This window comes from Arachis hypogaea, chromosome 13, assembly GCF_003086295.3.
Source record: "Arachis hypogaea cultivar Tifrunner chromosome 13, arahy.Tifrunner.gnm2.J5K5, whole genome shotgun sequence".
Lineage (NCBI taxonomy): Eukaryota > Viridiplantae > Streptophyta > Magnoliopsida > Fabales > Fabaceae > Arachis > Arachis hypogaea.
In genome coordinates, this window is record NC_092048.1 from 38,456,378 (window position 1) to 38,480,963 (window position 24,586).

The 24,586-nt window shown below is 36.2% G+C and overlaps 2 protein-coding genes across 2 annotated transcripts; both read right to left on the minus strand.

The window, feature by feature from the left end:
• Positions 1 to 1,569: 1,569 nt before the first annotated feature.
• On the minus strand, positions 1,570 to 11,950 carry LOC112735887 (uncharacterized). Its single transcript, XM_072210693.1, has 5 exons — positions 11,824 to 11,950; positions 4,613 to 5,327; positions 4,429 to 4,528; positions 4,189 to 4,315; positions 1,570 to 1,774 (listed from the first exon to the last, which is right to left on the minus strand). Exons 1-2 carry the CDS (start codon positions 11,948 to 11,950, stop codon positions 4,615 to 4,617), a joined length of 840 nt encoding a protein of 279 aa, XP_072066794.1. The 3' UTR covers positions 1,570 to 1,774; positions 4,189 to 4,315; positions 4,429 to 4,528; positions 4,613 to 4,614.
• LOC112735888 (uncharacterized) lies at positions 8,926 to 12,790 on the minus strand. Its single transcript, XM_072210694.1, has 4 exons — positions 12,003 to 12,790; positions 11,819 to 11,918; positions 11,579 to 11,705; positions 8,926 to 9,164 (listed from the first exon to the last, which is right to left on the minus strand). Exon 1 carries the CDS (start codon positions 12,788 to 12,790, stop codon positions 12,005 to 12,007), a length of 786 nt encoding a protein of 261 aa, XP_072066795.1. The 3' UTR covers positions 8,926 to 9,164; positions 11,579 to 11,705; positions 11,819 to 11,918; positions 12,003 to 12,004.
• Positions 12,791 to 24,586: the final 11,796 nt, after the last annotated feature.

The following is a 24,586-nucleotide window of genomic DNA, read 5'->3' on the forward strand; positions in this document are numbered from 1 at the left end:
TTGTTAACTTTCTATTCTCTGATTCCTGTTTGTAATTAAAGTTGTATAATAACAATTTCTCCAAAGCTTAATTAGGATAATAAAACTAGGAACAATAGCCATAGAGAATAGTATTAGGAGCAACATTAACCCCAATGGAAGATGCCAAGATAGAGTTATGTTAGAGCCGCGATACAGAAGTAGCCGAAAGACTTAGCAAGCAAGCTGTTACGATAGAGCCAAAACTCTAGGTTTCACGAGAGAGATGTGTTTTTACGTTGTCTCCTTACTGGGAACCATATAGGTTCTCACCCCTTCCTTTTCCTTTTCTCCTCAGATGGAGGATTCTGACTTGACTGCCGTCACTGGAGTTATATTAAGAAGGGTACTGGAGGAGCATATGTTTTCGGACCCTACAGGAGATGCTCGAGACTAGTCCTGAGATGATGCCTGCAGACTTGTGCCCCGATGGTGAGAAGAATGTAGGATAGATGATCTTTATTCCTTAGACTTTGCTTTTCCTCACTTTTGTGGCATTTTTTAGGGGTAGAACTTGATATTTTTTTTCTTTGTTAGTCCGGATACCAGTTTAGGAGTTTTCTATATGAACCAGGTATTCTGAAAAGTTGTCAGTTGTATATAAGTTTATACGTATATCTATATATAACTAAGCATATCAAGTTTGTATGAACTAACTTAAGACTTATATATATCAGGAATAGAATATTACTGTGCATGTACTTTACTCATTTTATTATTATTATTTGTCTTTAAAAAAATGGCAAGAACATATAATGAAGATGTTTGCCTTGCAGATAGTGTAAGTTCACATATCATTCTCAAAAGTAATATATATTTTACTCATCTTGTACCAAAAGAAGAATATGATAATATTATTATTGGCTCAGGCAATGTGATAGAAGGCTCCGGAAGAGCTATAATTTTGTTTTTTAGAGAAACAAAATTCATAATAAATAATGCACTATTGTCTACTAAGTCCCTAAGAAACTTATTGAATTTTAAAGATATTCGCCGAAATGGATATCATATTAAAACAATGAATGAGAGAAATTATGAGTACTTATGTATCATAACTCATAATTTAAATAAAAAGGTTATATTAGGAACGTTACTCTCATTTTTATTTGAGTTATATTATACTAAAATTTAATGCAATTGAATTGCATGCTATTATAAACCAGAAGTTTACTGGCCTAAATGAATTTATAATTTGACATGATCATTTGGGTTATCCTAGAACAATCATAATATGGAGAATTATTGAAAACTCTCATGGACGTTCACTAAAGAATCTGAAGATTCTTAAATCTAGTGAATTTTGTTGTGCTGCATGTTTTCAGAGAAAGCTAATTTTAAGGCCATCACCAGTAAAGATTGGATTTGAGTCCCATATGTAATACCCTAACTACCAAAGCTCACGCTTCCGGCTGCGCGACTCTGATAGCTCGGACATTACGACGACACTTATACTATTTAATACTAAAATATGAGCCTGTTTAAAACTTTAAACCGCAATACCGCTTCCAAAAATACTTTCATCCGATAACATATATCCATAAATACCATACATCTTACAAAAGCTCATAAAGAGTACATCCATATATATATAAAAATATATATATAAATAATATTACAAACATAAACCAATACAATCCCTATCCCTCTTACAGATTATATCAAGATAAAGGCGAGGGTACAATAAACCATAACTAAAACAAATTAGAGCATCACAACAACAATTAAATAAGCTCTTCGTAACTTCTGCGCCCATATCCTGAAAGGGGAAAAATGTAGGGGGGTGAGAACATCATCCTCGAAAGGGTTCTCAGTAGAGGGTTTTTGGGAATTACTGTAATAGGATACATGAAGATAAACCGTACCAGTGACTAATAACCGTCTTATGCCTCTTTTCAAAAACAATGGTTTACAATAAAAATAAAGTCGGAAATCTTTTCTGAAAGAGGAACCGTTCAATTCTCGAAAACATCAAAAGCCTTTCAAAAGGTTTATCTATACTGAACCAAAATAGCCTCTCATATTTTGTTCCAAACCAGAAACACAAAACCGAAATCAACCATCAGTTCATCTCATTCCAACCACGGCCCTAGGCCCAAACAATCCAACCAACAACCAATCACCACAATCCAACAGAGTCCCAGATGCAAACACAGATAGGAAGTTCAAGCACAAACAAACAATTATTACAAGTAGAACAGTTAGCAATTAATCACATAGGCAAACCAAGTATAATATGCACACCCAACCAATGTCACACAAATGCATATGATGCATGCCTGTCCCTAGTGGCTGATGATATCATCTGTCGGTTATATAGCCAACCCGACACGTCCTGGTAGCTAACCATGGACAGAAACACCCCTCGCGGAGCAAGTAGGTTTGAGCTACAACCCCATTGCTACTACCCGCTCAACCCAGAGCCAGTGGAACAACCACTACTGCGGCTACTACCCAGGCGGGTGTTTAACAGCTCAACCTGGAGCGAGTGGAATCACCACTACTACCGCTACTACCCAGGCGTCACAGTCTCTGACCTGGAGCAAGTGGGACGAACCACAACCCTTGCTACTACCCAGGTATCTCAAACATATATTCATTCAATTCCAGCCATGGATCAACATCCATCTCAGCCATCCGGCTTAAATTCATAATTCATAGTCAGCCATACGGCTCATAACTCATTCGGCAATCAGCCATAAATCAATATCATACACAGCCATTCCGGCTCACGGTTCAATCCAAAACCAGCCAATATTCATAATCATATACAGCCATTCCGGCCCATAACAAAACAGCACTTCCACCGTTCAACATCATTAAATTCATAAAACTGGCATTTAAGCCATAAATCACTTTTCTCAAGCCATTTCACTTTGAAATCAAATTTCAACTCTTTACAGCCTTGGCTTTAAAGATCTCATTTTCTCAAATCATCTCAGGCTCATAAGCCACTTTTACTCAGAGTAAGTTCCCTTTTTAAAACAAAGCCGCTCTCGGCATCCTCTTTCCAAGACTTCCAAAACCATGGAAAGTTAAAGATTCAATTTGGGAACAATCAAAATCGCCCATTCCACAATGGGATTTTATAACAAAGTTTCTCGGTAGAGTCCCAAGTCTTTAGGGAAGGTCATCTTACATCAATTCTTTAAAATTCATTGAAACTCTTAAAATCATAGATTCTCGGTTCAAGTAAATAAAACTGAATTTATTATGAAACTGAACCATACAAAATCACAAGTTCCAACCCGGTCCAAAAATCAACTCATTTGAAACGGAACCAGTTCATTTGAATCAAACCGCTTTCAGATTTCTTTTTGGAACCCATTTTTCCAACTCTTTTAAAATGCCTCAAACTTGATTACTCAATCAAAAATCTATGTTCCTTTAAAAATCACTAAAAACTCCTTTTTATATTGAAATCAATATTATAGCATCATTCTTTCCTTCAGTGATTCAAACGGTAAACATAGTTCAGTTCTAAATAAACCGAACTCAACGTATAAGGTTCATCAAATAAATTAAGCTGGAAAGCATAATTATCCTCTTAATAAATCAAATAATACAATTTCTCAAATCCAAATCTTTTAAATAACCTTTCAAACAAGACTTAGATTTTATAGAAATTTCGGCAGCACCTCCCCTAAAACTTGGACTTTTGCCACCTGGTTCGGGTCCCAACTAAACCGTTTTCTCATTCTTTTTCAACAGCTCAAACCAGAAATCAATTCAACAGCAAGCTAAATCCAACAGTTGCCTCAGTGGCATATCTCAAGAAAACCATTTCAAAATCAACTCAATATCAACCGATTTAACTCATTTCCAAATCTTTAAAGAATCGGTTCACTAACAAATCATTTATCAAAACCAAATCAATTAAAGCAACCCAGGCTGAATTTCAAGAGTATTCTATCTTTCACATCATCAAAATAATCGACTCGATTCAAACCAATCCTCAACGGATTAAACTCATTTCAAATCTTTAAAGAATTAACTTCAAATATTACATTTCACAAGCCACATAACAATTCAGCCAAACCAACATCCATAGTCATTTGAGTCAATCAAATAATACATAAGGCAGATACAATCACCAAATACACCATATCTCACATCAGTATCCATATGTAATAATTCCAATAATAAACTGTAGTTTTCGGAAAGCGCCCCTACCTCAAAACGCAAAACCATAGCCCAAACGCGTCACAGAATACTTTCCGCCTCGACCCGAAATCAACAATCAAAATCCCGGCAGCCAAAACCTCGGTTCCAAGCCACTTTCGCAACAATCTCAACAACTCTAATCGCAACATACAACAACCGAAACTCAATCGTATAGCAATTAACGCCGCAAAACGTCCGTGTATGATAATAAAACAGCGATTAAAGGACTCTTCCAAACAAAACGCTTACCGAACTCGAGGGAACCAAGTAGCGGCTGCACCAATGGTGGATTCCGGCAACACCAACTTCACAGCCGGTGACCAGAACGACGGCAACTCGCGGTAAACTCCTGACACAACCAGCCTTAGAAACAACTCTCATGGCCCATGGAGAAATTAACAGGTAAAGAAGCTGAAGCAGGGTTAGAGCTTACCATCATAGAAGACTCAGCGGCTGTTTCCGGCAGCAGAGGTGGCGGCATCGAGGTTTTTCGGCGGCCAAAACAATAGCAACAGCACTAACCCAAAACAGAGCAGAATCTAAATGAGTGGCAAAACCCCAGGACAGTTCCGGCGACACAACAGTAGCATACGGCGAGCCCAGCAGCTTCGGTGATGGATCTTCGGTGATGGTGGAGGAAGGGCAGTGACCTTTCACAGCGGCGAGCCCAGCCTCGCGGCGGCGACGGCAACCCCGCGGCGGCTCCTTTTTTTGCGCACCCTCTCTCTCTGTGCGTGTGGTCAGCAGGGGTGGTAGGGACGGGTTCGACGGCAGAAACCCGACGAGACCAGCGGCGATGTGCCTCCTCCAGGCTCGACAGCTCGACGGCGGCGATGTAGGGAGGGCAAAGGCAGCGACGCGGCGTGGGCGCGGTGGCGACGAAGGCACGGCGGCCCCCAAGCCCGCGACAACCATCACTCGTGGACCAACCCTCTCCTCGGTTCCGCTCTCCCTGGCGACGGCGCCGATGGTGCGGGGCTGAACTGGAGCGCGATCGGCGGCTCGTGGTGAGTTGCAGTGGACGATGGCGGCGTGGGTGAAGCCCCCTCTCTTTCCCTCAGCTCTCTCAAAAGTTCTGCTCCCCTGTTTTGTGTGTGTGCTTTTCGTTTTTGGGGGGAGAAAGGGACTTGCGGCTGCTGCTGCAGCTTCTGATGGGAAACGGTAACGGGTTAGGTTTTTAGGGTTAGGGTTTCATTTTCAAAAATTAGGGTTATGGGCATCTTAGTAATTTCACTTAAAATTGGGGATAATATGGTAATTGAAACCCAAATTAAATCCAACACTAGATGTATATAGAAAATACTATTTGCTCATCAATTTTTACAAATTACTTTCAATAAAATGCCCAAATCTAAAAATTAGAAATAATATACTTAATTTTTTCATTTTCCAAAATAGCAGTAATAATATTTAAAATATTACTTATTTAATCTAAATCATATAAAATACTTATTATTTCATAACTATCAACCTTATACTTTAAATATAGAAAATAATCCAATAATTATAAAATTGGATAATAATCATAACTTATCTCAAGTTCAATAAATCAAAACTTGCCTTAATTATCCTTAATAAAATAATCTCTGAAATTAAGGTTATAAATAACTATATGATTTGAGACTTGATCATAATAAGACTTTTCAAAAGTTCTGGGTCTTACATCCTACCCACCTTATAAAAATTTTCGCCCTCGAAAATTGATACAAAATGAAAGAAATTCTATAACAGTTCACCCTTGAACAGATTTAAGGAAGAAACAAAATATCTCAAAATATAATCATATATACGATTTTCAATACTTTGATTGTCATAAGCATAAGGACGTAAAGGTAGGAGTGTGATTGCAGAGCAAACGTTACAAGGTAGGCTCAATGCAAAAGATAACATGGGTCAATCATGTGATAGAAGGGCAAAGCATCAAAGGCTATAAAATAGGATGGGGTTAAAACGACATGCTCAACATCCGCACTCTAATCTCACATCAACCTCAAAGCTTCAACTTTCCAACACCATCAAGCACTTTACAATCCCCATACTCGATCACAAGCCTGACAACCGCAAACCCGTTCGCAGGAACAAAACGCCCACAACTCATACGTTGCACACCTACCGCTTCAACTTCCGTATACACATCACGTCTTAAAGAACTAACGTATCGCGTTACTACGTCTACAAGTCGCACGTGATATCAAAACAATTCTCGAGTCTACTCAGAAGGATACAAGATTTAGGAATGAGAGATAAATGTCAACAATAATACTCATAGATTTGAGAGAGGGTATCCAATTTCCAGATAAACAAGGATACTCAAGCAAAGAAGTTTGCTAGAAATAAACCAATTGACCACTCCAAAGATAACCCTTGGATCCAAGAAATTCAATAGGACTAATAAGAAGAGAACCAGCGCCTTAGTTCGAAACAAATTCAAATTGAGTCGAAGAAGTAGGAGATTTACAGAAAGGAATATCTCAAACCCAAGACAAAACTCACAAAACTCAAGAGCATAATTAAAATACTTTCGAATACATTGTTCTTAAAAGAATCGAAAACTTGTAAAAATATCACTTCGCAGTCTGAAAGAGAAGTTAAACAACAAACATCCTTCAAGAGAGTAACAAAAGCATAAACGTGACTTTACTTCAATACAATTTCATGTTGAAGTAGATTTTGTAGGGTTCCCAAAAACAAGATGCACACAACTTTAGCTAAGAGCTAAAATATTTCCTCAAATATTTTAGAAAGATAATTAGATGCACAACTTAACCAAAAGCAGTTCGTAAAAACTCGGAAGTAATCAAATGCTTGTTCAAAATTCTCAAAATTTCATATTCAAACAAGCGTGTATAACATTTATAGCAAGTACAAAAGAGGGAGTTAAACTCTTTTTAGAAAAGAAACTCCGAGATAAAAATTTGCTCACAATTTGGTAAAGGAAATAAGTGGTGCGTTACAAACAAACCGGTTTTCACTAAACAAGGAAACTTTCCAAAACCTCATTTAAAACAGCGTATGCCAACTTTAAATTAACTTCGTCAAAATTTGAACAATGGTTTCAATCTCAATCAAGCAACAGAAAATAAATTCTGTTTAATATTTCTTCAAAGAGAAATCAAAATTCCTTTAAAAGGTTCAGAACAAGACTCCAAAAGTGTTCTTGAAATCACCATCACAGAAGAACATCCAAGAAGATTAAAATGTACTTAAAAGGAGTCAAGCCATAAAAGAAAGAATCTTAAATCAAAATAGTTAAAACAAGATCCACTAGGCTTGAGACATCAAACCAACTTTCAATTGATTCGAAAGAACACAAAAATCATAGAAAAGGACAACGCAATCATTAGTAACTTCTCAAGGATAAATCTTTGACTAAAAACTCTTGTAAAGACAATGAGAGGATAAACGATGCACTATTTTGAAACAAATCAAACTAACTCGCATAAGAATGAGATTCACAAGATTGGAAAAACCAGGATCAATGGTAACGTTCACGAGGTGTAAAAGGGCAGTTAAAAACAAAGCCAATCACGGCACCTATGGAGATGGAAGGCTTAAGAGAAACTTTAGTCCCTTCATAAGAAGAAAGCTATGAGTTCAACATTTTCAAAGAACAACAATGGCATAAACCATGTAGTATGCTAAAGCACTCTCAATTCATAATAAGTTAAGTAAAGCTTACCAAACGAAACTCAATCGGGATAAAAATGAAAAATCTTTCCTTTCCAAAATTTTGAAAAATATCCAAATACATAATCAAATGAAGATGTCCATTGGAACTATAGTAAAGTTACTAGAAAGTCAACTTGTATTTTAAGTAGGTGCAGTTCTATAAACTAGTAAAAGCACGGGCGAGGTATGAGAAATAAATAGTTGTTAAACTGTGTAAGAAATCTTCAAAGTTTCACATATAGATAAGTATATATCTATTCCACAGCAATTTTCACAAAAATATCAAAACTGGCTATAATCACTCTCAAAGAAGAGAAAAACTGAATCAATAATTTCTCAAAGAATGGACTCGGAACAAAGACTTAAAGAGCACAACGCATCAAGACAGTTCAAAAGTATATCAAAGAATACGTGAATCAAGAAGAACTCAAATAGAGAAAGATAGATGCAACAAGGATCTTAAACCAGCATATGCACTTAAGGTCAAACAAGAATGCATATGGATAGAGGAATAGAGTTGAAAAAAATCAAACTACTTTTCAAAAAGGACTAGCAAACAAGAACTTCAAGTTAGGATATAAAAGAACAGGTCAACTCGAACAGAATTCAAGACACACAACTGAATAGCCTCGAGAAATAATTTCTAACGTTCCCAAAATCCGCGATTCGCTTTACTCAAAACTCGTATAACATCTATGATAACCCATCAGTGCTTTCATATACATAATTCACTAGTATTAAGCCGGCCAAACTTAATATCAGAAATTATGCAACGCAAGACTAACAGCGTTAATCGATAGACTGTCATGTGCATAAAGCTCTAATTCTCGTCTTTCGACAAGACCTAATACATGACAAACACTCAGAGTATGCAATTGAAGCATAGTCAGTCCATTCCTCAGGCTCTACAGGAAGAACTGCTCTGATACCATAATGTAATACCCTAACTACCAAAGCTCACGCTTCCGGCTGCGCGACTCTGATAGCTCGGACATTACGACGACACTTATACTATTTAATACTAAAATATGAGCCTGTTTAAAACTTTAAACCGCAATACCGCTTCCAAAAATACTTTCATCCGATAACATACATCCATAAATACCATACATCTTACAAAAGCTCATAAAGAGTACATCCATATATATATAAAAATATATATATAAATAATATTACAAACATAAACCAATACAATCCCTATCCCTCTTACAGATTATATCAAGATAAAGGCGAGGGTACAATAAACCATAACTAAAACAAATTAGAGCATCACAACAACAATTAAATAAGCTCTTCGTAACTTCTGCGCCCATATCCTGAAAGGGGAAAAATGTAGGGGGGTGAGAACATCATTCTCGAAAGGGTTCTCAGTAGAGGGTTTTTGGGAATTACTGTAATAGGATACATGAAGATAAACCGTACCAGTGACTAATAACCGTCTTATGCCTCTTTTCAAAAACAATGGTTTACAATAAAAATAAAGTCGGAAATCTTTTCTGAAAGAGGAACCGTTCAATTCTCGAAAACATCAAAAGCCTTTCAAAAGGTTTATCTATACTAAACCAAAATAGCCTCTCATATTTTGTTCCAAACCAGAAACACAAAACCGAAATCAACCATCAGTTCATCTCATTCCAACCACGGCCCTAGGCCCAAATAATCCAACCAACAACCAATCACCATAATCCAACAGAGTCCCAGATGCAAACACAGATAGGAAGTTCAAGCACAAACAAACAATTATTACAAGTAGAACAGTTAGCAATTAATCACATAGGCAAACCAAGTATAATATGCACACCCAACCAATGTCACACAAATGCATATGATGCATGCCTGTCCCTAGTGGCTGATGATATCATCTGTCGGTTATATAGCCAACCCGACACGTCCTGGTAGCTAACCATGGACAGAAACACCCCTCGCGGAGCAAGTAGGTTTGAGCTACAACCCCATTGCTACTACCCGCTCAACCCAGAGCCAGTGGAACAACCACTACTGCGGCTACTACCCAGGCGGGTGTTTAACAGCTCAACCTGGAGCGAGTGGAATCACCACTACTACCGCTACTACCCAGGCGTCACAGTCTCTGACCTGGAGCAAGTGGGATGAACCACAACCCTTGCTACTACCCAGGTATCTCAAACATATATTCATTCAATTCCAGCCATGGATCAACATCCATCTCAGCCATCCGGCTTAAATTCATAATTCATAGTCAGCCATACGGCTCATAACTCATTCGGCAATCAGCCATAAATCAATATCATACACAGCCATTCCGGCTCACGGTTCAATCCAAAACCAGCCAATATTCATAATCATATACAGCCATTCCGGCCCATAACAAAACAGCACTTCCACCGTTCAACATCATTAAATTCATAAAACTGGCATTTAAGCCATAAATCACTTTTCTCAAGCCATTTCACTTTGAAATCAAATTTCAACTCTTTACAGCCTTGGCTTTAAAGATCTCATTTTCTCAAATCATCTCAGGCTCATAAGCCACTTTTACTCAGAGTAAGTTCCCTTTTTAAAACAAAGCCGCTCTCGGCATCCTCTTTCCAAGACTTCCAAAACCATGGAAAGTTAAAGATTCAATTTGGGAACAATCAAAATCGCCCATTCCACAATGGGATTTTATAACAAAGTTTCTCGGCAGAGTCCCAAGTCTTTAGGGAAGGTCATCTTACATCAATTCTTTAAAATTCATTGAAACTCTTAAAATCATAGATTCTCGGTTCAAGTAAATAAAACTGAATTTATTATGAAACTGAACCATACAAAATCACAAGTTCCAACCCGGTCCAAAAATCAACTCATTTGAAACGGAACCAGTTCATTTGAATCCAACCGCTTTCAGATTTCTTTTTGGAACCCATTTTTCCAACTCTTTTAAAATGCCTCAAACTTGATTACTCAATCAAAAATCTAGGTTCCTTTAAAAATCACTAAAAACTCCTTTTTATATTGAAATCAATATTATAGCATCATTCTTTCCTTCAGTGATTCAAACGGTAAACATAGTTCAGTTCTAAATAAACCGAACTCAACGTATAAGGTTCATCAAATAAATTAAGCTGGAAAGCAAAATTATCCTCTTAATAAATCAAATAATACAATTTCTCAAATCCAAATCTTTTAAATAAACTCTCAAACAAGACTTAGATTTTATAGAAATTTCGGCAGCACCTCCCCTAAAACTTGGACTTTTGCCACCCGGTTCGGGTCCCAACTAAACCGTTTTCTCATTCCTTTTCAACAGCTCAAACCAGAAATCAATTTAACAGCAAGCTAAATCCAACAGTTGTCTCAGTGGCATATCTCAAGAAAACCATTTCAAAATCAACTCAATATCAACCGATTTAACTCATTTCCAAATCTTTAAAGAATCGGTTCACTAACAAATCATTTATCAAAACCAAATCAATTAAAGCAACCCAGGCTGAATTTCAAGAGTATTCTATCTTTCACATCATCAAAATAATCGACTCGATTCAAACCAATCCTCAACGGATTAAACTCATTTCAAATCTTTAAAGAATTAACTTCAAATATTACATTTCACAAGCCACATAACAATTCAGCCAAACCAACATCCATAGTCATTTGAGTCAATCAAATAATACATAAGGCAGATACAATCACCAAATACACCATATCTCACATCAGTATCCATATGTAATAATTCCAATAATAAACTGTAGTTTTCGGAAAGCGCCCCTACCTCAAAACGCAAAACCATAGCCCAAACGCGTCACAGAATACTTTCCGCCTCGACCCGAAATCAACAATCAAAATCCCGGCAGCCAAAACCTCGGTTCCAAGCCACTTTCGCAACAATCTCAACAACTCTAATCGCAACATACAACAACCGAAACTCAATCGTATAGCAATTAACGCCGCAAAACGTCCGTGTATGATAATAAAACAGCGATTAAAGGACTCTTCCAAACAAAACGCTTACCGAACTCGAGGGAACCAAGTAGCGGCTGCACCAATGGTGGATTCCGGCAACACCAACTTCACAGCCGGTGACCAGAACGACGGCAACTCGCGGTAAACTCCTGACACAACCAGCCTTAGCAACAACTCTCATGGCCCATGGAGAAATTAACAGGTAAAGAAGCTGAAGCAGGGTTAGAGCTTACCATCATAGAAGACTCAGCGGCTGTTTCCGGCAGCAGAGGTGGCGGCATCGAGGTTTTTCGGCGGCCAAAACAATAGCAACAACACTAACCCAAAACAGAGCAGAATCTAAATGAGTGGCAAAACCCCAGGACAGTTCCGGCGACACAACAGTAGCATACGGCGAGCCCAGCAGCTTCGGTGATGGATCTTCGGTGATGGTGGAGGAAGGGCGGTGACCTTTCACAGCGGCGAGCCCAGCCTCGCGGCGGCGACGGCAACCCCGCGGCGGCTCCTTTTTTTGCGCACCCTCTCTCTCTGTGCGTGTGGTCAGCAGGGGTGGTAGGGACGGGTTCGACGGCAGAAACCCGACGAGACCAGCGGCGATGTGCCTCCTCCAGGCTCGCGAGCTCGACGGCGGCGATGTAGGGAGGGCGAAGGCAGCGACGCGGCGTGGGCGCAGTGGCGACGAAGGCACGGCGGCCCCCAAGCCCGCGACAGCCATCACTCGCGGACCAACCCTCTCCTCGGTTCCGCTCTCCCTGGCGACGGCGCCGATGGTGCGGGGCTGAACTGGAGCGCGATCGGCGGCTCGTGGTGAGTTGCAGTGGACGATGGCGGCGTGGGTGAAGCCCCCTCTCTTTCCCTCAGCTCTCTCAAAAGTTCCGCTCCCCTGTTTTGTGTGTGTGCTTTTCGTTTTTGGGGGGAGAAAGGGACTTGCGGCTGCTGCTGCAGCTTCTGATGGGAAACGGTAACGGGTTAGGGTTTTTAGGGTTAGGGTTTCATTTTCAAAAATTAGGGTTATGGGCATCTTAGTAATTTCACTTAAAATTGGGGATAATATGGTAATTGAAACCCAAATTAAATCCAACACTAGATGTATATAGAAAATACTATTTGCTCATCAATTTTTACAAATTACTTTCAATAAAATGCCCAAATCTAAAAATTAGAAATAATATACTTAATTTCTTCATTTTCCAAAATAGCAGTAATAATATTTAAAATATTACTTATTTAATCTAAATCATATAAAATACTTATTATTTCATAACTATCAACCTTATACTTTAAATATAGAAAATAATCCAATAATTATAAAATTGGATAATAATCATAACTTATCTCAAGTTCAATAAATCAAAACTTTCCTTAATTATCCTTAATAATATAATCTCTGAAATTAAGGTTATAAATAACTATATGATTTGAGACTTGATCATAATAAGACTTTTCAAAAGTTCTGGGTCTTACACCATAAATTCCTATAAAGGATTTAATGCGATATATATGGACCTATTCATCCACTATGTAGATCTTTTAGATATTTTATGGTCCTAATAGACTCATCCTCGAGATGGTCACATGTGTGCTTATTATTTTTTCGCAACCTGGAGTTTGGAAGATTACTTGTTCAAATTATTCGATTAAAAGCATAATTTTAAAAAAAAAATCCAATAAAAGGAATTCGCCTTGATAATGCCAGTGAATTCACTTCCCAAGCCTTTGATGCTTATTGTATGGCTAACGGAATAAGCACTGAACATCCAGTAACTCATGTTCACATACAAAATTGATTAGCAGAATCACTTATTAAACGCCTCCAATTAATTGCTAGAACCTTACTTATGAGAACAAATCTCCCAATCTCTACTTGGGGGCATGTAATTTTATATGTTGCAGCACTTATTCGTTTAAAGCCAACAAGTTACCATCAATTTTCTCCTCTGCAATTAGCTTTTGGCCAGCAGCCAAATATTTTCCATTTAAAAATATTCTGGTGTGTGATATATGTTCCAATTGTCCCGCCTTATCACACCAAAATGGGACCTAAAGAAAATTAGGGATATATGTTGGATATGATTTTTTCTCTATATTATGGTATCTTGAGATCCAAACTGGAGATGTATTTAAAGCCCAATTTGTAAATTTTAATTTTGTTGAATCAAAATCTCTAATATTAGGAGAAAGAATAAGCTTCTTGAAAAAGAACTTAATTGGAATGCATCATCCTTGATGCATTTAGATCCTCGATCAGGGTACTGTGAACTAGAAGTTCAAAAGATTACACATTTGTAAAGAATAGCAAATAAATTTTCTGATGTATTTTCTGATACGAAAAGGATAACTAAATCCTATATACCAGCTAAAAATGCTCCAATTAGAATTAGGCTTAGTTTGGTAAAGTTTTTACTTTTCAAAAGTAGCTTATAAAAGTTAACTTTTAAAAGATGACTTTTTAAAAGTTGTAGCATTTATGTTTGGTAAATCAAATCAAAAATAACTTTTAATAAACACAAGCAACATTAATTGCGTTTGGTAAAATAGCTTTTAAAATTTAAAAATACTATAATAGACATAAATGTAAACATTAAATTTGAAAATTAGTTAACATATGAGGTTATATTGGACTTTTAAATTTTGAAAAGCACAAGCCAATTTTGAAAAGCTATATCTTAGGTGCTTTCAAACATACCTCAATCTTTTAAAAGCTGCAAATACAAGCACATGGTCTTTTTGATTTACCAAACACAAAATAAGGAGCTTGAGCTTTTAAAAAGCACAAGCACCTCTTCAAAAAGCTTTACCAAACCAAGCCTTAATGTCCAAGTTGGACAAATGGCCACCGAAACAAATTCACGTCAAAAGCGTGGTAGACCTGTCGGTTCCAAAAATAAAAATCATCAAAAAAGAAGAGAGACAAATACTATTCCTGTTGAAAGGATAAAAACATAGTAAAGACACCTGCAGTTGTCCAAAATTTTGATATAATTTTAACGCCAGAAGACTTTTAAGTACCTGAAAATTCTGAAAATTGTTAAAATGATGAGATCTTAATAAATGATGTCTTTATAGGAGAAAAATAGAACTAAAATAAAATAATTGTCAATGAAATATTTGCATATAATGTAGCATTACCCATCATATATGAAAGTAAGGATCTTGAGCCAAGAACAGTCGAAGAATGTCAACAAAGGAATGATTGGCCAAAATGGGAAGAAGCCATGAAGGCTAAGTTAGACCCACTTACAAAGCATGAAATTTTTGGACCTGTAGTCCGTACACCAGAAGATGTAAAACTTGTTGGATACAGATGGGCATTTGTGAGAAAATGAAATGAGAAAAATGAAGTTGTACGCTACAAAGCTCGACTTGTGGCACAAAGCTTTTCACAAAGGCACGATATAGATTATGAAGAAACATATTCCCCTGTAGTAGATGCAATAACATTGCGTTATTTGGTCAGTTTATTCGTATACCATAAACTACATATGCATCTAATGGATATGGTGACAGTTTATTTATATGGATCATTAGATCGTGATATCTATATGAAAATTCCTAAAGAACTAAAGATATCTAAATCATCCAATAAATATTCGCAGGAGTTATACTCAGTCAAATTGCAAAGATCTTTATATGGTCTAAAGCAATCTAAACGAATGTGGTATAATCGTCTTACTGAGTATCTTGCCAAAAAACGGATTCAAGAATGAAATCTACCCATGCATTTTTATAAAGAAATATGCATCTGGATTCATTATAATTATTGTGTACGTTGATGATTTAAATATCATTGGAACCACTGAAAAGATTCCAACAATTATAAAATCTCTAAAAGAAGAGTTTGAAATGAAAGATCTTGAAAAAACTAAATTTTGTCTCGGTCTGCAAATCGAGCTTACAAAAAATGGGATATTTATTCATCAAATAACATACACAGAAAAGATCTTGTAGAGACTTTATATGGATAAGTCACATCCATTAAGTACCCTAATGATCGTAAGGTCTTAATGTGGAAAAGGATCAATTCCGTCCTAAAGAATAAAATAAAGATATCTTTGGTCCTGAAGTACCATATCTCAGTTCTATTAGAACACTAATGTATCTTGCTAATAATACATGACCTGATATATCATTTGCTGCAAGTGAGAAGAGAGGAGAAGAGAGTGTTACTATTCACCACCAACTTCCGCTGGCCATAACTTGAGTTACAGAGCTCGGATTTGCGTGCTGTCAGTTGCTACGAAAAGCTCTTGATGAGCCCATCAGTTCTAGCTAAGTCTTGTAGGTAGGATTTCGAATTTCATACTAATTTCCTCTGTCCTAAGAAATTTGAAACTTAAGGCTTGATTTTTGAGTGGATTTTTGTGTTTTTGGTTGTTTAAGTACTAACTGTTAGTGAGAAATTGTTGGATTTCATTCTCAATTTCTATGGATAAGGTGAGGTTTCTCATAAACCCTTGTAGTTTGGTATATTGTGAATATTAGATTTTGATATATATATATATATATATATGATGTTAGTTTGAGCTTTAGTGCTTCTTAGAGTTGCGTTGGCTTTTTGGAATGAAGCTTGTGGGATCCAAGTTTTGGTGTGTTGTGCATATTGGGGATCGACTAAGGTATGGTTTCAGTTTTCTCTATGTAATATGTAATATTTCTAGACACTTAGGATAGTGGAACATAGGATAGGTTTGAATTGTTGATAGTTGATTTTGATTATTGGTGCTTGTGATGATTTTAATAAATTGTGATATTGTTGTTGATTATTGAGATTGAAGTTGAATAATGATATTATTAAGTAGTGATATTGGGTTTGGATGCTTGTGGAAGTTAATAAATGATGAGGTTTGTTGATGTTGATAGAGGATGGTGGAATGATATTTTGTGATATAAATTGTTGAGATTTGAGTTTATGAATCCAATTCATAATTAGTTGGCTATGCAAATGCAAGATACTTGTCTGATCCACACAAAAGAAGATCTCAAACAGGATATTTATTCACATATGGTGATACAGTTATATCATGGAGGTCCACCTATGAATCACGGACACTTTGTTGAGTTGCTGTGTCGGCGTGTCGGACACATTTCGGACATGACACACACAGACACTTGTCCGACACGCGTGTCTCCCGTGTCCAAATGTGTCCTATTAAAAAAACAAAAAAAAATTATTGGACACACATGACATGGCCCAAAAGTTAAACTTTAGTGATTTTTAGGTTTTACAAAAGTGAAACGGTAAAACCCAAGTCCCTAACTTTTTCCCTTCCACCATCCCATCCTCTTTGGCTCCATACCTACTCACCCTCTCCTTGTCACTGCCGGTCTGCCACCACCTCTGGTAGTCGCTGCTACTTCCGCCGTGCTCGTCGTCGTTGCTACCTGTTCACCAGTGCTCGCTGCCTATTCATCGCCTCTCCGGTCGTCTACCTGCTCCATTCCAAGTAAGAGAGAATGTTTTTCCATGGTTTAATTTTTTTTCTGTGTATGTTTTTCCGTGGTTTAATTCTTGGTACTATATACTCTTCTTTAACCACTTTATATGAATATCTAAGATCAAATAAACAAGTCTGCAACCATCTTCATCTTCTTGTTGTGAAAGGAATTGGAGCATTTATTCTTTTACCCATTCCCTAAAAAGAAACAAGTTGAATTCTAAATGTGCAGAAAATTTAGTATTTGTCCACACTAATCTTCGTCTTCTTTCAAGCAAAACTCCAAAATATAATAAAGGAGAAACTATGATGTGGGATATTGTTGGAGATACTTTTTCACCAATTGATGAAGAAAATGGTGTTCTTGAAGTTGCTCACCTTTCTCTTGATAAAGCAGAGTTGGAAAGAGTGACTTTTTTTAATGATGAAGATATCAACTATATATGATAGAGAAATAATATAACTTTAGATAACTTTTTTTTGTGTGTATATGTGATGTACAAAACTCTTACTATCTTTATTAAGACATAGGAGTTTAGGATTTTATCTTTTGAATACCTATACACTTTAGGAAGAAATGCATATCATATGGTTGCTTTTGAAAATACTTATTGATTTAATATTAATGAATATATTATATTATTAATATATGCGTATCCTGACAAAGGAAAAATGTCGGTAAAGATTTTCACAAAAATATCGTGTTGCAAGTATAGTCTAAACTGGCAATTAAACCTCAATCAATATTTAAATTGTTTGTCACTTAAGCAAACCTAATAAAAATTAACTGAAGTATTTAAATCTTGGGTCGTCTCTCAAAGAATTGCAGGGAAGTGTAGTTATTATTGGTTGGGAAAGTATATTTTTGGGTTTTGAAATAAGGAACAAGTAATGTAAATAACAAGGAAATAAAATAACAACTAAGAAAAGTCCTAGCAAGGATTGAGAATTGGAATTCCTATCCTCATTATCATCATCAATTGTGATGGTAATTGCCTTTTGCTTTCATTTAGTTAACCTCTAATAATTGAAGGTAAGTCAAGTGAGCAATTCAACTTGAGTTCACAAGTCCTAGTCAAAGACTAGAGTTAGTGAAGCTCAAGCCAACTAGCAACTTTCAATCACCAACCAACAAGAGACTTTGACAATTCAAGAGTCTCCAAATTACTCAATCCAAGCTAAGAATACAAAAAGCTAATTTAAAAATCCAACTAAACATTTTATCAAATACTTGGAAGGCATAAAATAAAAACATAGAAAAGTAATAAGAGAATGTAAAATCTAAGATCAACTATTACAAGGAATCAATAACACAAATTAAAGGAAGTAATCATAAACATAAAAACAGAAATTGCATTAATATGGATTAAAGGGAACAGAAGAGGTCATAAACTAAATTGGCAACATAAAGTAATCAACAAGAGAAATATATAACTAATGTACTAGAACAAGTAAAAGTAGAAGAGAAATTAAATTAAAGTAAAGTAGAAATCTAAAATTGAGAAGAGCTAAACCTAAAAACCCTAAAACCTAGAGAGAGGAGAGAGCCTCTCTCTCTAGAATTCTACATCTAAAACCTAAATAATGTAAATAAATGTATGAATGAATTCTTTCCCTTCCAGCTCTACTCTGCAGCCTCTAATAAGTATTTTCGGGGCTGAAACTGGGTCCAAAGCAGCCCAGAAATCACCCCCAGCATTTTTTGTAAATTACAGCACGTGACGCTCGTCAGGCGTACGCGTCATCCATGCATACGTGTCGCTTTGAAGATGCACGAGTCACGTGTACGCGTCGCTTAGAGTATGGCGCGATCACGCGCATGCGTCGTCCATGCGTGCGCGTCGGCATCAGCTTCTCAAATCTTCATTTTCTTGTGTTCTTTCCACTTTTGCATGCTTTCTTTTCATCCTCTAAGCCATTCCTGCCCTGAAAAATCTGAAATCACTTAATACACATATCACATAATCGAATGGTAATAAGAGAGGATTAAAAATTAGCAAATTTAAGGCTAAAGAAGCATGTTTTCAATCAAAGCACAAAATTAGGAAGAAAAATGTAAAACATGCGATTAATATGCATAAGTGTGAGAATAAGGGATAAAATCCACTCAATTCAGCCCAAAATGTACCACGAAGTAGTGGTGCATCATGTCCCAGTGTCTGACAACTTTTTAAAATTCGTGTGTCTCCGTATCGCGTATCATGTCGTGTCCCATGTCCGTGTCCGTGTCTGTGCTTCATAGAGGTCCACGAAATAGATAATAGCAGCAACCTTCTCTAATCATACTGAAATACTAGTGACACATGAAGCAAGCTGAGTGGTTTTGGTTTAGAAGTTTAATCCAATATATTCTGTCATCATGTAGACTGATTGATCATAAAATAGCTCTAACTATTCTGTTTGAAGATAATACAACATGCATTGCTCCACATAAGAGTGGATATGTAAGAACCAGAATAACCGCTTTAATAAAATAATAATTTTAACTGCCCAAAATAGGTTTGAAAATATAGAAATGATATTTTGAAAGTAAAAAGGTGAAATTTGAATTCAATGAATTTTTCTAAGTGGAAAAACGTATCTTTTGCGGAAAATTTTTGTAAAGATTGCGTACCGATGCTTAAGCTGGCAATATGAGCTTTAGTTTGTCCAGTATCGCATACTGAGAAAAATAAGATTTTAAAAATTAAATTTATTGTTTTGAAAGGAAAAAAAATTTATAATTGAAAATCGGACACTAATCTTAAAGATTTTAGTCCAAAGTTGGGTCAAATAGACCTAAAACGCTAATAGATTGGACCGAGCCTAAATTGGCCCCAAGCCCAACATATATGTGTCAATTAATGAGCATTCATCTTATTTTACCCTAGAAACAAAGAAAGGGGGCAATGGTGAGAGAAGAGAGGGATAAGAGAGTTGATACTATTCATCTTCTCCTTCAATTGGCCATAACTTGGGCTACGATGCTCCGATTGACAAGCCGTTTACGGCCATGCGAAGCTCTCTACGATTTTTTCATTTCTATCCAAATAAAGTGGTAAGCAACTCGAATCCCCAGCTCCAGTTTTTTGTTCTTTGACAAATTTGAGTTGTAGATTTGTTAGATTGAGATTTTCATGGTTTTGTTTATTTAGGGGTGATCTAGCATTGAAATATTATTGGATTTTGCCCTTAATGCCATTGAGTAAGGTAAGATTTCACTAAACCTTTGTGTTTAGTTGTTTTTGTGAACCCTAGATTTGATGTGATATGTTGTATGATGTTAGATTGAAGTTTGATGTTTGTTGGAGTGAGCTTAATGGTTTTGGAGCTTTGAGTTTGAGCTTGGTGTTTTGAGTTGCATGGGAATTGGCCAAGGTATGATTTCGGTTTTCTTTATGTAATATGTAATATTTCTGGAAACTTAGGCTAGTGAACTATATGATAGGACTGAATTGGATATGTGGTTGTTTGAACTATGTTTGTGGTATATGCGTGATGATGGAGATTGATAAAAATGTATATGTTGAGGTATGATTGTGGTGGATTCTAATATGATGATGGATTGATGTTAATTGTTGGTGGTTATTAATTTTTGTGGGTGATGGTGATTGTTGGAGATTATTGGTGCTGATGATATTTGATTATTATTGATGTTTGTGATGATTTTGATGGACTAGGATGGTGATTGTTTACGTTTGATTATGAATGTTAATGATGGTACTGAGTATGGAATATTGTGGTTGGTGTTGTTAACAATTGGTGGTGATAGTGAGCTTTGATTTTGATTGAGTTGAGGAAGTGAGGAGGTTGATAAAAATCTAAGTTGGTGAGGATTAAATGGTTTTAATAGTTAATGATGGGAGATGGTTAAGAAATGTTGGTATGAGACTTTGTGTTGGTTTTGTTTTTTGGTTTGGATTTGAAGTTTTGAAAACTAGAGAATTTTGTTGAATTTGGTAAGACCTTGTTTTTTACGAACTTTGACGGATCATCACTTGAGCATCAAACATTGAAATTAAATGATTTTTATCTTAAATCAAAGATGATTTCAAGAGATTTAAAACGATATAAAGTTTGATGAAAATGGAGTTTTGTAGAGGAAGTTATGAACGTTTAAAATTTGGTGTTTAAAAATGAAAATTCTGCAACTTGACATTTTTCTGAAATCTGATGCATATGCGTATGCGGCCTCATGCACCATACGCGGGTGATTTTCTCTGTCCAGTACTCTCGCGTACGCGAGCGTACTTTTTCAACGTGTGCGTACGCACGATAGAGGTGTGCGTACGCACAGCCCCTGTTTTGCTGAAAAATGGTTTTTCTTTACTTTTCAAGAGTTTTCTAGCTTTCCAAACTTCTTTATCTACTGTTTGAGATTGCTAACTAGTAATTAGGCCTTAAGACTAATAGATATGGGTTAGTGAACTAAATTGGTAATTTTCTATATGAGTTTAGAAGACAGAGACTTAGGTTTCTGAAGTTATCGGTGAACTAGCGAAGTGCTTTATTGGCAATGGCTTGAGAACTTGTGAGTGGATGGTAACTTGTGAAATTAAGAACTGATGATGGTTATGACGAGCTTGATGGATGTTGAAAGAGAGTGTTCCAGTCACTATATTCTTGGAATGTTGAGACTTGAGAATTGAAAGTGGATTAAGATGAGAAAATGGTGATGACTGATGATGATTTGATGTTGATGGACTTGTTGGATGTGGAAAGTGTGTCAGGCACTACATCCTTGGAATGATAGTGTGCCGGGCACTATATCCCTGGAACGATTTATAATGAAACATATGTTGTTGTTGTTTTCCTTCTCTCCCACAAGAGTGTGCCAGACACTATATCCTTGGAGCATGCAAGTGTGCCAAGCACTATATCCTCGGAACGATACAAAAGCGTGCCAGGTGCTATATCATCGGACGTGGCAGAAAGGCGACATCCAAAAAGATGTGTCGGGTTGGCATTCATGGACCGACAAGTGATATCACGAGCCAATAGGATAGACATTCATCATATGCATCTCTTATGTGCTTATTTGCTTTGATTACTTGCAGTTTGCCTAAATGTATAATATGCCTACATGCTTCCTGTTTTACTTGCTGTATATGTATATTACCTATGAATTACTCGCTTGCATTATCTGTGTTTGTCTGGTGCTGAGGAGGTTAGGTAGGCGGCGGCGATGGTATTGCGGGGAGGGTAGGTCGGTGAAGGTTGTGGGGTACAACGGTGTGATTTTGATATTAGTTAGAAATCCCCTAACTTTAGATAACCCTGTTTATAGTTTATGGTTTAAGTTATTTATTTTTGTTAAGCTTGAATATTTGTATCGATGTGAAGTTCTAGGATTGCCTTTGGCGTCCTGGTACCTTACATCTTATATATTGGGCACTGTTACCATATTGAGGACCTTTGGTTCTCATACTATATATTGTTGTTGCTTTTCAGATGCAGGTCGTAACCCACCTTGGTGAGTTGTGGGATGGTGACAGAGCGGAGGATCTTTTGCTATCTTTTTGTATTTTAATTATTATGTTATAGTTCTCTCATCTTTTGTGTATTTAACTTTGTTGCTTTAGAGGCTTTATTTCTTAAAACTTTGAGAGATAGGTTGTTGCTGTTTTAAACTTCAAAATTCTATTGTTTTTAGTTTTACTAGCCGGCCTAAACTCCGCATGCTGTGACTAGTTTTCTTTTGTATATCATACTTATATATATCTTGTTTACTTTAATTTTTACCTTGTGTATCCTAGAGCTATCTACAAGGTTTTATATATACTATGTCTTGATTCATCCATGCCCACGCGTTTAGTTATCGTGTGTGAACGCTTCACGTTTTGTAATTCCGCTTTATGTGACTTTGAGCTTTACTTCTTCATCGAGCTTCTAGTTATATAAATTCTTGGACATATATTATGTATTATAAGCTTTAGAACTGTCGTGGTACTTTGTTATCCTTTGGTTTACGGCTAGAGGCAAGGCTTAGGGTAACAGGGTGTTACAGGATACATCAAACGTGATAGAACAAAGCATATTTCTCCCAAATTCTTCACTCATGATCTTCAAAATCAAGGAACAATTGATGTCCAATAGATCCGCTCAAGTGATAATCTGGCAGATTTATTTACAAAGTCACTTCCAAAATCCTTCTTTGAAAGATTAGTACATCAGATTGGGATGGCCGATTTCGAGATATTAAATGATGTCAACAAAAGGGGAGATTGTACTCTTTTTTCTTTGGTCAAGTTTTTTCCTACTGGATTTTTTTTGACAAGGTTTTTAACGAGACAGTCCTCATCATAAATAATATTATACTCCTTTTCCTTCACTAATTTTTTTTCCATTTGGATTTTTCTTTAATAAGACTTTAATGAGGCATAATCCTAAATGGACATCTAAGGGGGAGTGTTATGATAAGAATGGATCTCAAGTTCTCAAAAATAAATTACATTAAAAAAAATTTGAAAATATGAGTGTAATTCGTGTATAAATAGAGGCAAGACTTCTAACATTACATACACAGAAACAACAACAAACACTTCTCTCTCTTTTACATATAGGCTGCTACATATATTATGCTGCATTTATTTACAGAGACAGGACACTGAGACAATGACACAAAGACACAAAATCGTGTCTAACAGAGAAGACATGGACAGAGACAATGTGTCCAGAGACACTGAATTAGTGTATTTTGTGTTCATCCTGACAGGAAGGATACGGAGACACTAACAAGAGACACAACTTATTTTTTATTTTTTCTTTCATTATTCTTGTTACTTTTTTATAATTATATTTTTTATTATTATATTTTTTGTCTCAAATTTTTAAATAAAAAAAAAGAGAATAAATTGGATTTTCATAATCTGTTCTAGTTTATAATCAAACAGAATACAAGAACACAAATTTTTGTATCTCTGTCCTTTATATGTTGTTCTCAGTGTCTTGTCTTATCCTTTTCTTAGAAACAAACGCAGCCTTAGTAAATACATATAAATAATCTTTATTATATTAAAATAATAATATTAATAAATATTAATACTAGAGTCGTCTATTTATATTTTTTTATTTTATGTTTTATTTATTATTTATTTCGCAGCATTTTATTTCGATACCAAAAATAAAAAGCGTGCGTGTGAACGATAACAATTTATTTGGCACTTTCATACTATAAGATTTTGGAAAGAAAAATCTGCATTAAAATTTGGAACATGTATACAGTACAATGAAAGTATGGCTATGGACTAGTTTGTGTCATTTTCTTCGAATCTTTCATAACCAAATTTTGTTTCGGTCGTCATGTTTTCTTAGATTGGAAAACTATTATGCCATTAAGGGGAATTTACACTTTTTAATTTGAATATGGAAGCAAAAGTGGTGTTGGACTCGGATATGGGGAA

What these genes read in the sequence shown, in the direction of transcription:
- LOC112735887 (XM_072210693.1), bottom strand. Translation starts at nt 11,950, where the DNA reads ATGAGAGTTGTTGCTAAGGCTGGTTGTGTCAGGAGTTTACCGCGAGTT. An exon ending in CCGCTACTTGGTTCCCTCGA is followed by an intron (nt 5,328 to 11,823) that starts GTTCGGTAAGCG and finishes GTTTCCCATCAG; the next exon opens with AAGCTGCAGCAGCAGCCGCA.
- LOC112735888 (XM_072210694.1), bottom strand. Translation starts at nt 12,790, where the DNA reads ATGCCCATAACCCTAATTTTTGAAAATGAAACCCTAACCCTAAAAACC.